This window comes from Pseudorasbora parva, chromosome 20 (genome assembly GCF_024679245.1).
Source record: "Pseudorasbora parva isolate DD20220531a chromosome 20, ASM2467924v1, whole genome shotgun sequence".
NCBI lineage: Eukaryota > Metazoa > Chordata > Actinopteri > Cypriniformes > Gobionidae > Pseudorasbora > Pseudorasbora parva.
The window spans coordinates 6,337,717-6,350,807 of NC_090191.1; the positions used below are offsets into that span (position 1 = coordinate 6,337,717).

The window sequence follows — 13,091 nt, forward strand, 5'->3', positions numbered from 1 at the left end:
ATTTAAAGGTATTAGGCTAACATGTTTCTAATAAACATTTAAGGATTTTGTTGGCATATTATACTACATAATCTAGAATATTAGATATAGAATGAAAAAACAAGATTATGTCCTAAACAAATGATTAAACAGTGATCAAGCAATGACAAATCAGTATTTAATACTTCATTTTACTTATGCAGGTGGTGTTGAAAGACTCAAGTCCTGTGGAGCTTATTGAACACAGCTGCACATGTGTTGCTGGAGCTGCATTATGCAACCACTGTGTTGCTTTGCTGTTCCAGTCAGCACATTACTCTGAACTGAATATGTCAGTGGACCCTCCTGTGCTAAGCTGTACTGAAGGGGAACAGCAGAGGCACAAGCCCAGAACTTTGGTAAGTGTGCACTATAGTTATAGACCTGTGGCTATATTTTCTAACTACATCTAACTTTTAACTGTATCCTCAATAACTTGATAGGGTATTAAGACAGGCCCTGTGGAAAAGATGGTCGTGCTGTCTGCTAAGCCAAAGTGTAGAGCAACAACTGAGGGTGTAAGGTAAAAGCTGATTATTGTAGATTTATTACATGTTGCATGTTGAATTAAAATTCCTTTGTGGATATGCCACTTTCCACTCATGAAAGTTTTATGTTCTACACAGGAGCACACTCTACAAAGGCCTGACTGGAGATCTACCTGATCTATCCGTCCTTCAGGTGAGTAGGGATATAACAATCAAATTTCACTGTACAGTTTATCATATCAACCAAAATCTGTAAACCAATATTTCATGATTTTCTGATTACAAATCCATGCATAACACACTGCGGATAGAAATTACAGAAAAAAAAGTTACTGGTATGATAATAGTGGTTATTTTATATTATTATATTTAGCGAATTATATTATTATTTCCCAGGTGAAAGAGGTATATAAAGATTTCTCTATAGCTGAGGAACCGATGATCTGCAGCTTGGGCGTCAGCTGTGAAATTCCCCTGGTCGACTCTGCCCTGGGCAAGGTTCAAGCTGGTAGTCCCTTGTCCTACCAACAACCTGCAATAGCAAACCGAAACCTCTCCTTCCATGCTGCCCCACCACAACCATCTGTGCCTCTTCAGAACTACCGCCTACAGCCATCTAGTTGCATGTATGTCTGTACTGAACCACAACAGCTACACTGTAAGAGTCTGGAGGTCACCTGGGACATGGCACACAAATATGAATGTGCTACCAGAGACCAAAGTTCATGTACTGAATGGCATCAGCTAAGGAGGCATAGACTGACTGCCTCACGGTTTCGGGAGATCTGCCAGGTTCGAGAGAACGAAGAAGAAGGTCTGGCGAACCGGATACTGCAAGGGACCCGGCAGACGGCAGCTATGAAGAGGGGGCTCGAATTGGAGGCAGATGCAATTTGGGAATATTGCCAAATGAAAAGGGTCAACCACTACCCCTGTGGATTGGTAATTCACCCTGATGCTCCTTGGCTGGGTGCATCACCAGACGGGTTAATCTTTGACCCTTCAGAGCAATGTCAGTTTGGGCTGGTTGAGATTAAATGCCCAAATGTTAAAAGCTATGTCGACTGCCCACATCTGAAAATGAAGGCAGGCAAATTGGAGCTAAAACCAACACATGCTTACTACTGGCAAATACAGGGGCAGATGTTATTAACAGGGATGATTTGGTGTGATTTTGTTGTTTCAGCCGAGGAAGACATACTCATCCAAAGAATTTACAGAGACAATGATGTCTTGGATGTGATCAGAGAGAAAGTAGACAGGTTTTATTTCTATGTCTACATACAGAAATGTCTGCTTCAGGAGTAGGACTTCAACTAATGTTTTTTTTTGTTTAGTGTTTCCTTTTAAATGTTTTATGCTTTGTGTTATTATTAAAATTTAAAATTAAAGATGTTTTTATGATTAATAAAAGTATGTTAACACTGAGCACCCCAAGAAAAAGACTAGTCATTTATCACCATTGTACTAAAGGCAGATGTCTCTGGCACTACAACCGTCTTTAACAGCAAATGATTGTAAATGATTACATGACCATGCCTGTGATTTTTAGGTGTTTATTATGTTCCACCTTCAAGGTAATATGAAAGTTTACAAAAATATTTACAAATTATATCTGAGAAAACTTACAAAATGAGTTATTCTTATGAATTTGTTAAACAAATAGTTAATATAAATCTCTTTAAAATATGGCAACAGTATCTCACAAATGTATAAACATATTTACTAATTATATCAGAGGCAATTTACAAAATGATAAAATTATTATTTTGTGAACACAAGTAGTTAACATCAACCTCTTTAGAAAATGGCTACAGTATCTCACTTCATAATCTCCATTTCTTGACCAAAGGTCCATTTTGGTAGTTTGAGAGGAGACAAGCAACTGTAAAGATTTGATTTATGCTCCCTGCAATAGAGAGAGGGATAGTAGTGTCAAAGAGTTTTTTCTCTTTAACTCTTCTGATTAACCTTTCGAGGTGTACTCTCAAACGGGCAATGGACTGCGTCTTCAGAACATCAACCTCAGACATTTGGGCCTTCTTGGAGAGGAAGGCAGGACGATGAACAGGCCCAGGTACAAGGTCATCCACCAAGAATCCCTTGTCCACCATGATGGCCATGTCAGGTGTTAAGAGTGATGTAATCCCTGACTGACGAAACACCTCTCTGTCACTCATGGAACCCTCAAAGAGTGCTGACACAAAAGTCAGGGCTCCGTGAGGGGGACATGCCCACCATAGCCTTAAAGGTGCAATGGGACTTGTAGTTTGAAAAAACTTCGCTCTGAAGGAGCAGGGATGAAGGTGTTTGACACCGTAGCTCTGCACAATCAAGCACTACTTGTGTGTTGCTGTAGCTGCCATCAAAGTCCCGAGGAAGACTGGCCTTCACAGCTGCAGGAGACATCCATATACAGACTGAGCCCAGTAAGCTGTAGAGGAAGTTGGCCCAGGTCACAATGATTCGGCTGACTGTTGCTCTGTGGATGTTAAATCTGTGAGCCAACTCTCTCTGAGTACAGCCAGTGGACAGGTATGTGAGGAAAAGGAAAAGCTCATCTATCGGCAGCAGTTTCTGGGAAGAGATGAGTTTAATGAGTAGGGGTGTACAAAGATAATGCAATACAAACATGTAACAATATGTATCATGGATGGTAACAATCTTTATTGTGTATAATACAGATTGTCACCCAAAAAGAAAATTACTGTGATAGAAAAAAAAAGTTTACAGAGTGAACTTAATTTTAGTGTCAGTACTACATGTATCTCTCATATTGGTGTGTGTGTGTGTGTGTGTGTGTGTGTGTGTGTGTGTGTGTGTGTGTGTGTGTGTGTGTGTGTGTGTGTGTGTGTGTGTGTGTGTGTGTGTGTGTGTGTGATTGAGAGAGAGAGAGAGAGAAAACTTACAGTTGGTCTGGATGTAGGGCTTTCAATTGATGTGCTAGTGGCATAGGGTTTCTTTGCCCTGGTGACCCTAACCATTTTTGCTGTTGCTGTCTCGATCAGGTTCCAGAACGCCATCAGATGCTCGTATGAGGGGAATCTAAAATACAGTATTACAATCAAAATTAGTTGTTGTCGTCATACAAGCTCAAGAATATGATTAAGATGACAGTGAAAAACAATTACTTGGTCAGTTAGTCAATCAGTAAAATGTTATGAGATGATGTTGATATTACAACTGTCTTACCTGGTGTAAAATCTGATGTCTTCGGGCGACGAAGCAAACCGTTTAAGTCCAAATGAGTGATGAAGGTGAACTGTTTGGAGCTTCTCCCTCAGTGCCTCGATTTCCCTCAACGCATCTTCATACTGCTTTCGGTCTACACATACAGTACGACTGGTAGCGTAGTCGTGGTCTACAACCATCGGAACCATGGCGGGATGCTCAATGTCTTCCTCAGGTCTCGGCGGGTCAGGTTCTGGACTTGGTGGTCGAGATCGGCGCTCCCAAACACCGGCCCGTGACACCTTTGTATAGTTATTCCACTCGAATAACGATGGAACAGAACCTGCTGCTAAAACCCGTCTACCCTTAGCAGAAGTGCGGATTTCATTCTCGGTGAAATGTCGACTGCATACCTTGGTATGGGTGGTAACCGAAAATCGCGCCCTCCTTATTTTGTGCAACCACTGCGCATGAAGGTTGGTGTCCTTCGGGAAGCGGTGGAAGCTCAAATGGCTGTTGTACCGACTTGAAGCCGAGCAAAGTGGCACACAGCAATGCTCCTTAGACCCACTCATGGTACTTTGAAATCTAGATGTGTCTCGCACATTATATTTCTTATTCCGTACAACAGCAGCAGCACACATCTTGTTTGTTTATAGCGGATGAAGACAGGAAGTAAACCGGAAACTGATATGCCGACTTCTGACAATAGCGGAAGTTCGTCACTGCGCTTGTGCACGTAGGCTATAGAGTGCCGAAGTCATGACGTCACTTTGTAGGCCAACCCGGAAGTTAAAGGCCCATGGGTTCCCCTCGATCAAAAGCCTATTTTCCCCATAGACTTTTGGACAATCGCAAAAAATAAGATCTGTGTTCAACAAAGAGTTATGACCCTTACATGTTTTGTCTATCAAGATAATCTTTACAAGTGAATCCAAAATGTATACCGTTTGCACAGTCGCGGATCTACGTCATCATCAAGCTTCCTCAAACTTTATTTAAAAAACACGTTTGCTCATTATGATCTGCGCTCTGTATGATCACTTATCCACTTTTTCATGAGAAATATTGACCATTCGTTTTTTCCAAAAATGTTAGAAACTAATTGAGTTTATGCGTGCCTCTCTGAGATTTGTTTTCTCGTTTGTTAATGTTTTATTTATTCGTTTATTATTTTGTTAGTATATATAAACCTTAATATTATTTTTTTGTGAGTAAGATTAGGCTATTACGCCTGATCATCGTGCGCCAAATAGAGTTTAAAGATTATCTTTCACTGTATTATGTTTGATTGTATGTTTGCTAATTCGCCAGAAAAAAACGTGTTTTTACCACCTCAGAAGCACTAACGATGTAAGCTATAACTTAGCCGTATCAATTTACAATCGTATGTCATTTTCCTTAGACGATTGATCATAATCGAGGAGAGAACCACTATAAATCTGGACATGTAGAACCATCTCGGGACAAAACAAAACACTACAGTCTCTCCACAGAAATGAAGAACTGGTAATCGGTTACCTTAATATCACAGATTTCTCTGTACAACAATATTTGGAAACACTACTATTTGAAAGGACTAAATATATAACTTTATGTATATTAACTGAAAGGTAAACGTATATTATATTAACTGAAAAATAACGTGAGGCTGAAACGCAGGCTAGTTTTTTTATTTTTTATTAAACATTTACTTACAGAATTCAAAAGTGAATGAAATGCGGGCTGGTGAGATTTCCCGCTTGTCACGATGACGTCTAAAGTGCTGGCCAAAGGATGTAGTCCCTTCTAGCAACTTGTTAGCAACCGCCGTTTTTAAGACACAATAAAGTTTAAAAAAATCACAAGCAGGTTAGAACTAGTGTGTTTTATGTCATAGATCAAAACGTGAAAATATGTAGAGGCTTTGTTAACCACAGACCTTATTTCAGGCGATTTAGCAAAAACCCATTCAAAAAACCCTTAGACTTTAGAGCGAGGGAACCGGAAGTGCTAAAATGCTAACTCACTTCCGCGTTTTGGCCTACAAAGTGACGTCATGACTTCGGCACTCTATTGGAAAAGAGCTACAACCAACCAGAGCAACAAAGGGGAAGCGGAGCTAGCTGATAGATCAAACTTTTGCTGTATCCGGTCGGCAAAACTCCGAACACATCTTCCCTTCTTAAGAATGACTTCAGTGCCTTCTTTTCTCAAAGAAAAGCTTAACTCCAAGTCTTCCAGAGTCGCGGTCAAAGCTGATTCGAAAGACCGCCGTTCGCCAGCTTCTGTGTTTACTAGAAGCACGCAAGCATTATGTTAAGCCCCGCCCACCAACTCTATACACGATGTGATTGGCCTGAGAACTATGAGGGGTGGCAACACTGAATCTTGTGGAGTCAAGTAATAATATACATATTCAGTGTATTCACACAGGGGCAAAAAATGCTTGAAAAGGCACACTGAACACAACATACCATGCGGACACCTGACACATAGGGTACTGGTGTCAAACTCTAGCTCTATCTCTCTCTTCTCTTTCAATGTCTTAGCACTCTTCCTCCCTTAGCCCTCTCTCTTCTGTTCTTCTATTCACCTCTATCTAGCTCTTTGTCATCCATTTCTATATTTCTTTCTTCCACCACTCACCTCTGCTGCCTTCCACAACTTATTTTTTTTTTCTTCTGTCTTATCTGTACCTTCCACTCCCACATTATCTGACTCTGATTTTCTTTTTCTTTTTGGTAAAAAAAAACAAAACAAAAAAATGATTGGTCTCCCAGCCTTTCGTTTCATAGTATCCTGCAAGACGTAAAAATAAGTACAAAGTTCTAGCTTTCTGTAGCTTTCTTAATGTACACTACACTAAATAATTTTAAAGTTAAAGTTTTTAAATAGTTAGTAAAACATTACGCCTGTTTCAAACATAGCCTACTCTGTCTGCAGTCCGTATGTGATGCAGGAGGCACGTGCGCTGTTGTGCTTTCACATATGCCGCGTTTGCAGTCTGCAACGGTTGTATAGCCTACCACAAACACAACCTTTATTCATTATTTTTATTTCCAATCCAAAAGTTGTTACTGAACATGATGGCTTGTCAGCATTACAATACACCCTTTTATAGATTAAACAATGTTTTATTTAATTAATTAGTTTATATTTATATTTCTATAGCCTATACTTTATATTTATATGTTGCTCACACAAGTGGCAAAACATTTAAACATAGACCAATGTTAAAAATCAAAAACATTTTACATTAAAAATTAATCAAGCAGGGACGGACTGGGGCTAAAAAACATCCCTGGATTTTCTCCCAAATAGGCTCACCATCCGACCATTCGCCGTGCACAACAGACACTGTACTATGGTGTACCATGTACTAACTACACTGTAGCCTACTTGGCCCTCTTTTCTTTAACTTTTTCCCATCCACCCCTCTCCTTATGTTTTCTGCTAGCCATTCTGCTGCAATTTGATTCCGGATTGTATTATTGCCCCTGTTGATGGCTGTTCATATTGTGTTATTAGTAGGGCTGTCAATTGATTCAAATATTTGAATTAATTTAATCACACATTTTTATCTTAATGTATCTTAAATTAATATGTTTCAAGTTTTTAATACTCTAATCAACATGGGTATGGACAAATATGCATGCTTTATGCAAATGTACGTTTATTATTAGTGAAACCATACTCCGAGCATTGTAGACTAGACATGTTGCAAAGGTCACAGATGTTTTTCAAATAACTTGTTCACTTGTTTGTGTGAAACAGGCGATAGAGGTGATCACACTATAGTTGCGTTGCGGATCACTAATAGTAGTGGGAAGTTCGGATCATTTTACTGACTCGGATCTTTGAGTCTCGTTCAGCGAAATGAACGAATCTTTTTTCGAGTCATTTCGGTCATTTCACCAAAATGACATGTTAAATAGCCCAACACATCTAGTACTTATGAAAATGTTGATTACATTTTAAAACTACATACAAATAAACTATAGGGTACAGCAACCAAAGCCAAATTATAAGAAACTGAAATGTTTAATTAATTGATTAGTTGTTGGGTCAGGCTATTGCAGTTTCTCTGTTAGTTCACCTCACGTCCTGATCCAAAACATTCTTTCTCTTGCAACTTCATATTTATCACGTTTGTTCTCCGCCTCTCGTGTCTTCGAGCTCCTCGAGACGTTAGCTGTCGACTCGTCTGTGTCTGACTCTGATCAGATCTGGGGGCTGGGCCGCCCGGACCGTGCGTGACACAGGTCCGGAAACAAAAATGATTAGTTCTTACGAGTCTTTCGGGTTTGAGTCTTTCGTCCTTCCTGTTAGTCCCATAGAGTCTATGCTTTCAATAACGGAAACAGAAAAGATTAGTTCTTTTGATCGAGTCTCGGGTTTGAGTCGTTCGTTCTTTTGTCACGTGACTTGTCACCGTATAGAACACAAGTTCACAACCTTTTTAGTAAAAAGCACGTAGTTATTTATTTTATTTTTTATATTATTCTCAGTTAATATCAGACATATACAAATATGGGAAATATATTGACTATTCAAGTCTAACATCACAAATTCAATTAGACTAATTTTGAATCAACTGTGTGTGTGTGTATATATATATATATATATATATATATATATATATATATATATATATATATATATATATATACACATATATATACATATATATATATATATATATACACATTACACACACACACACACACACACACACACACACACACACACACACACACACACACACACACACACACACACACACACACACACACAGCATGTGACTGACAGCAAGAACGAAAGACTCAAACTCGAGACTCAAAAGAACTAATCTTTTCTGTTTCCGTTACTGACAGCATAGACTCTATGGGACTAACAGGAAGAACGAAAGACTCAAACCCGAGACTAAACTCGGTAGTCCCGAGTCATAATAAAGATTCGTTCAAAATGAACGAATCGTTCATGAACGACACATCACTAATCACTAAGCAGTTCATTGAGTAATTTTTTTGGACTACACATGTTACGACCCTGCATTTTACTTGCTCACCTGCTGGTGGCGGAGTTCTTCCAGGAGATTGTGGGAGATCGCACACCCCTGTTATCTGTTTACAACTTAATTATGGAGAGGATAAAACATTGGATTCAAACACTCCTCTTCACTTCGTCAAGGGGATCGACAGCCTCTGGGGAAGTCACTAGTTTTACGAACCTTTATTTGTTTACAGCCCATACCAACCTTTTCTGCTCCAACAACTGGATTTTGATTTCTCCCCTTTGATTTTGAACCCTAGACTTCGTTATATTAAATTATTGGTATTTTTGAAGACTAATAAAATCTTGCGAGTCATTATTTCGTTGTACTTGTATACTTTATGTACGGTTGAAACAAGCTGGCCGTAACAACACAATAATAGAAAGACTTGTTTTCTTGCTATTATCTCATCACGTTGAAGCCCCGCTGATATAAATCGGTAGAGGAAAAAGCTACTGCTTAAACCTCAGGCAACATATTGATGTTCCCACACATATCAAGGGGAATATTCTTGACCTGGTCATTACTGAGTCTGCCTCACTAAGTGCACTATTTGTGTATGATCTGGGTGTATCTGACCATAGGTAATTTCCATGGAGCTGTCTTTTCTGTCTTCCTACATCAAGGACAAACGTGAAATATGTTTCAGAAACCTGAAAAATATTAACAAAGAAAACCTGAGCTTAAGCCTTCAACAACTCGATTCTACAAATATCCCATCAGTTACTGAGTCTGTGGAATTCTACAATAAGACACTGAGCAGCATTTTGGATTTCCATGCACCCATTAAAGTCAGAACAGTCACGTTTTCCCGCTCAGCTCCCTGGTTCACAAGTGACTTGTGGAAATTAAAGGCAACTGGACGTGCCCTTGAGCGATGGCATAAAAACTCAGAACTAACTGTTCACAAGCTGGCCTACCGAAACCACCAAAAAGCTTATTTGAATTCCATCAAAGAAGCACAATCACGGTATTATTCAAATATTATTCAAGATAGTCCTGGCAATTCTAAACGGCTGTTCGCCACAATGAATCAATTCCTCAAACCTCAAATTTCTCCACTCATTGGGTCAACAGAAGAACAATGTAACAATTTCATGACCTTCTTCAGAAAATGTATCATCCCTCTCCATTTTCTCCACAACATCTGTTCCAACTGCCAATCTGCAGCTTGGTATATCAAGGCTATTATGCTGCTTCCCAGAAGTTACTCAACTTGAGGTTGAGGCAACCATCAGTCGGATGTGTTCCTCCACCTGCTCCCTTGTCCCCTTCCCTACAGCTCTGGTGAAATAAAATATTACTGCCATCAGTCCCCTCATCACCATGATAATAAACCAATCCCTTCAGGTACCGTCTGTCCTGAAAACGGCTATAATTAGACCGTTACTCAAGAAACCCTCCCTCGATCCTCAAACTCTTGCTAATTATAGGCCTATATCCAACTTGCCATTTATTTCTAAGGTTTTGGAGAAGGTAGTTGCCAGGCACCTCAGGGACCATCTCAACAACAACAACATTTTTGAAAAGTTCCAATCTGGCTTCCGTTCTGGCCACAGCATGGACACTGATGCCGGGTCACCATCACTCCTTGTCCTCCTGGATCTTTCTGCAGCATTCAACATGGTTGACCATGGGATACTTCTCAAACGACTGTCTCATTCTACTGGACTTGATAACACTGTCTTGCAATGATTTGAGTCATACCTCACAGACAGATCTGAATTTGTGGCCATGGGTAGCTCAAGGTCCCTTTCACATGCGGTTGGTTGCGGAGTACCTCAGGGCTCAGTTCTAGGACCTCTCTTATTCAATCTCTACATGCTTCCTCTATGTAAAGTCATCATTCCATTGGGAATTTCTTTTAATTACTACGCTGATGATATACAATTATATCTGAAAATTGACACTCATTCATCATTATCGTCATCGTCGTCATCATTATCAACACTTTCTGCCTGTCTGGAAGAAATAATAATGACATGGATGAACTACAACTTTCTCCAGTTGAACAGCTCTAAGACAGAAGCCATCCTCATTGGTTCCCCTCATCAGATCAGATCATCCACCATAACCTGTATTACATTTTCTGGCCAGGACATTCCGCTGTCATCCATAGTCACCAATCTCGGTGTTAGGTTTGATCCACACTTAACCTTTGAGGCCCACATTAAATTTATTTTCAAAACATACTTTTGTCACCTCAGGAATATAGCCAGACTCCGTCCTTCACTTACCCTTCATGATGCTGAGAAACTCGTTCATGCCTTTGTCTCCTCAAGACTGGATTATTGTAACGCTCTTCTCTTTGGGATTCCTAGCAAGAGCATTCCGAAACTCCAGCACATACAGAACAGTGCTGCTAGGATCTTGATAAGAGTGCGTAAATATGAACACTTCACACCAATTCTTCAGTCTCTACATTGGCTTCTAATTTCCGCTCGGATCGAGTATAAAGTTTCCCTCCTCACACATCAGTCCTTCAATGTCAATGCTCCCACCTACCTTAAAGAACTACCACAAATCTCAGCATGTTCTCTTCGCTCCACAAACACACATCGACTCAATCCCCCTTGGACCCGTACCATTAGGGACAGAGCCTTCTGTGCCGCTGCTCCACGCCTGTGGAATGCCCTTCCTGAACATCTGAGGGCTCCACAAACAACTGATATTTTTAAAATGGGACTAAAAACGTACCTGTTTAGAAAGTCTTTCAATGTTTAAATTCATTAATTATTGTTATTTTTATTTTATTTATTTATTTGTTTTCCTCTCTTTGTGGCACTTTGAGATTTTCTTTAAAATGTAAAGTGCTTTATAAATAAAATGTATCACTATTATTATTATTTATTTATTTATTTATATTTTATACATTGGGAAATTGGGATACACTGCTGGGGTGGCACATGGGGTGGCAATGGTTTTTCTTAGGGTGGCAGTTGCCACCCCATGCCATCCTGGTAGATCCGCCCCTGACTCCAGTCCACTCCACAGTTCAAGATATAATTTGGATAACAGGCACAGCCATATTGAAAAGTCAATGGCAGTGTTTGAATTCTACTCACCACTGTCTTTTGCTGAAGGTGAACAGAAACAATCCATATGAAATCATACACATTAAAAGTACAGATTTCTATGACTTTCACTCACCTTCCAAGCAGTTTTAGTACAAAAAGGTTTCATTCTCTGAAGTATCTCAGCTCGTGTTTGACCACGGAAAAAAACATGGACTTGGCAACACAGTGCAGTTGAGTTCTGTTGACGTTTGACAACTAATGTAATGCGTCGCTTCATTGCTCTGATTGGTTGTAGGTCTATCCAATTGAGGTCTTTCCTGGTTTGGTTGAAACACGCCCCATAATCACAGCCCAATGGAGCAGTATCAGACTCATATTCTGACCAGAATTGAGTATGACCACGTCAGGCTATAATCAAGGCCACATACATTTTTTTTGCAAATGATTATTATTTTTTTCACATTTTGATATTGCGTTCTGTGAGCTTGCTCACTCTGTGAGGAAAACAAGTTGGGTGCTTTACAAGAGCATAACTGATTTCGTAAACACAACTCGGGTGGGAAGAAAAGGAAAGTAATTAAAAACAGAGAGGAATTTCAAAAGTCACTGGGACGATCACTGGATAAATTTGTCAATACCAATATTGCGAAGTATAGCCAGCACAACAAATGAGTTGTCCATCTCTGCTTACTGTGCTTTACAGGCCCCATGAAATTTTCTTTTTATAAAGTTTTTCAACATTAATATGAGTTCTTATAGCCTGAATATTGTCCCCAAGTGGCTAGGAATTTTTATCGCTGTAAACCTTAACTCGCTGTAAAGTCTTTCTCTGCCTTTGAGAAAATGAGAAAACGATCTGATCTTGAAAGGTGCCCTAGAATAAAAAATTTAATTAACCTTGCTATAGTGAAATAATGAGAGTTCAGTACATGGACATTACATACTGTGAGTCGACACACCATTGCCTCCTAATTCTTATTTAAATCTCGTGCATGAAAAACACCACAGAAAAATAAGTTATTCTCAATATAAGGCCAACCATGATGCAAGCGTTGTGGATCATTAATATGTACGCCCCCAACATTTGCATCTGTCCAAACATGTTCATTGTCAGGCGGAACTGATGGAGCCAAATCATCGGGACTGCGGGTAAACAAGCTTCACGCGAGGATAGCGAAAACAGCAGCTCATGGACACACGTCATGTTCCAGGCTGTGCAGGAGACGTGAGGACTTTTCTACCCTTCCCACAGATAAAAAATGTCAACAGTCATGGTTGATGTTTATAATCGGATACCAATTTAATTCAAGATTGTTTGTTTGTTCGGCCCATTTCAAGCAAGCTTTCGCTCAGCGTCTTATA

General features: G+C 39.7%; 2 protein-coding genes across 2 annotated transcripts; one reads left to right on the forward strand and one right to left on the reverse strand.

The window, feature by feature from the left end:
- The first annotated feature begins 447 nt into the window (after window positions 1-447).
- On the forward strand, window positions 448-1,814 carry LOC137049038 (uncharacterized). The gene is made up of 3 exons (XM_067427433.1): window positions 448-541; window positions 645-699; window positions 903-1,814. The coding sequence occupies exons 1-3, from the start codon at window positions 489-491 to the stop codon at window positions 1,812-1,814; spliced, it is 1,020 nt and encodes a 339-aa protein (XP_067283534.1). The 5' UTR covers window positions 448-488.
- An 879-nt stretch (window positions 1,815-2,693) lies between these two features.
- On the reverse strand, window positions 2,694-4,426 carry LOC137049039 (uncharacterized). The gene is made up of 3 exons (XM_067427434.1): window positions 3,699-4,426; window positions 3,416-3,551; window positions 2,694-3,083 (listed from the first exon to the last, which is right to left on the reverse strand). The coding sequence occupies exons 1-3, from the start codon at window positions 4,319-4,321 to the stop codon at window positions 2,694-2,696; spliced, it is 1,149 nt and encodes a 382-aa protein (XP_067283535.1). The 5' UTR covers window positions 4,322-4,426.
- Window positions 4,427-13,091: the final 8,665 nt, after the last annotated feature.